At 77.4% G+C, this 1,180-nt stretch overlaps 1 protein-coding gene across 1 annotated transcript in view; it reads left to right on the top strand.

The window, feature by feature from the left end:
• Nucleotides 1-292: 292 nt before the first annotated feature.
• The window catches only part of LOC105809062 (nuclear pore membrane glycoprotein 210-like), a gene marked incomplete at its 3' end in the record, with an annotated part of 56,971 nt that continues 56,083 nt past the window's right edge, over nt 293-1,180 (top strand). The window contains exons 1-2 of the mRNA XM_012642823.1: nt 293-465; nt 565-851. Of these exons, the coding sequence (XP_012498277.1) occupies nt 293-465; nt 565-851 (460 nt within the window). The remainder of the gene's footprint in view (nt 466-564; nt 852-1,180) is intronic.

Raw genomic sequence — 1,180 nt, 5'->3', positions numbered from 1 at the left:
GAGGCCAGAAAACTGAGCGGGGCTTCACGCGCGGTCCAGGGGTGCCCGCGGGGCGCGCGCCCCGCCACTGCTCCCTCGGCTCCGGTGGCCCGGGCGCGCGCCCTCCACCCCCACCCCGTGTTCCGGCGCGCGGGGCCGGGGCCGAGGGTTGGGTCGCCAAGAGCTCGGCCCCCTCAGTTCCCGCGCTCGGCCGGCTGCGGCCCTCGCCCCGCCCCCTGCCGCCCGGCGCGTACGGAGGGCGCGAGGGGGAGCGCGCGGGCGGCCGGGTCGCCGGAGGTGAAGCGCGGCTAGGATGGCGGCGCGGGCCCGGGAGCCGCCGCCGCTGCTGCTCGCGCTCTCGGTGCTGTTGGCGCTGGGCCCCGCCGCCGCGGTGGCCAAGCTCAACATCCCCAAGGTGCTGCTGCCCTTCACGAGGGCCGCGCGCGTGAACTTCACACTGGAGGCCTCGGAGGGCTGCTACCGCTGGTGAGGCAGGCCGGCGGCCCGGGCCGGGCAGGGAGGGTTTGCGGGCCCGGGGAGGCCTTCAAGCCTGGGGGGCTGGGCCGGGGCGGGCGCTCGCTGCAGGTGCGCGGGCGGGAGGACGGCCGCAGCCGCAGAGCTGGCCCCGCGTGGCCGGCGGGCGCGCGCGGCCTCTAGGCTCGGGCTCGCGCGGGAGGCCGGCGGGGCCGGCAGGTGCGCCGCGCGCTCTCGCTGGGCGCCTGGTGGCAGCGGCTGCGGCCGCAGCTCCTGGGCGCGCCTGAGTGACCCGGCGGCGTGCGCGCGGGTCGCCACCACTGCGCATGGCGCCTCGCGGGCCTCCACGCGGCTTTGGCGGGGGGAGAGCGGCCCTGGCCTGGCGGGCCGTGACCTATGTGGGGGTCGTGCGGGAGGAGGGGCCCAGGAGCCAGGCTGACTTGGGAGGGGCATGTGGAGCTGCAGCGTGTGGGCTGCGCGGGGCCCGACCTGGGAAGCGGGTCTCCAGGCCTTGCTCAGGGAGAGGGCGGCACCAGGGCAGCTACGCTCTGGCCGGGGTCCTTGTGGTCTCACTTCCCCTTCGGTCCAGCGCTCCCGGCAGCGGGCGGTCTGGGCCCTGCAAAGCCCTAGGCCGGAGGCCCCGTTTCTTGAGTTTGTGCAGTGCCCGGGGTCTCTTCGCTGGCGCCGGGCAGGTGTGAGAACGGGCTTTGTGGAGAGGTGTGGGAGC

Source organism: Propithecus coquereli, unplaced genomic scaffold, assembly GCF_000956105.1.
Source record: "Propithecus coquereli isolate 6110/MARCELLA unplaced genomic scaffold, Pcoq_1.0 Scaffold1009, whole genome shotgun sequence".
In the NCBI taxonomy this organism is placed as follows: domain Eukaryota; kingdom Metazoa; phylum Chordata; class Mammalia; order Primates; family Indriidae; genus Propithecus; species Propithecus coquereli.
The sequence above is the reverse complement of the archived record's forward strand: the minus strand, read 5'-3'. Positions and strand labels throughout refer to the sequence as shown.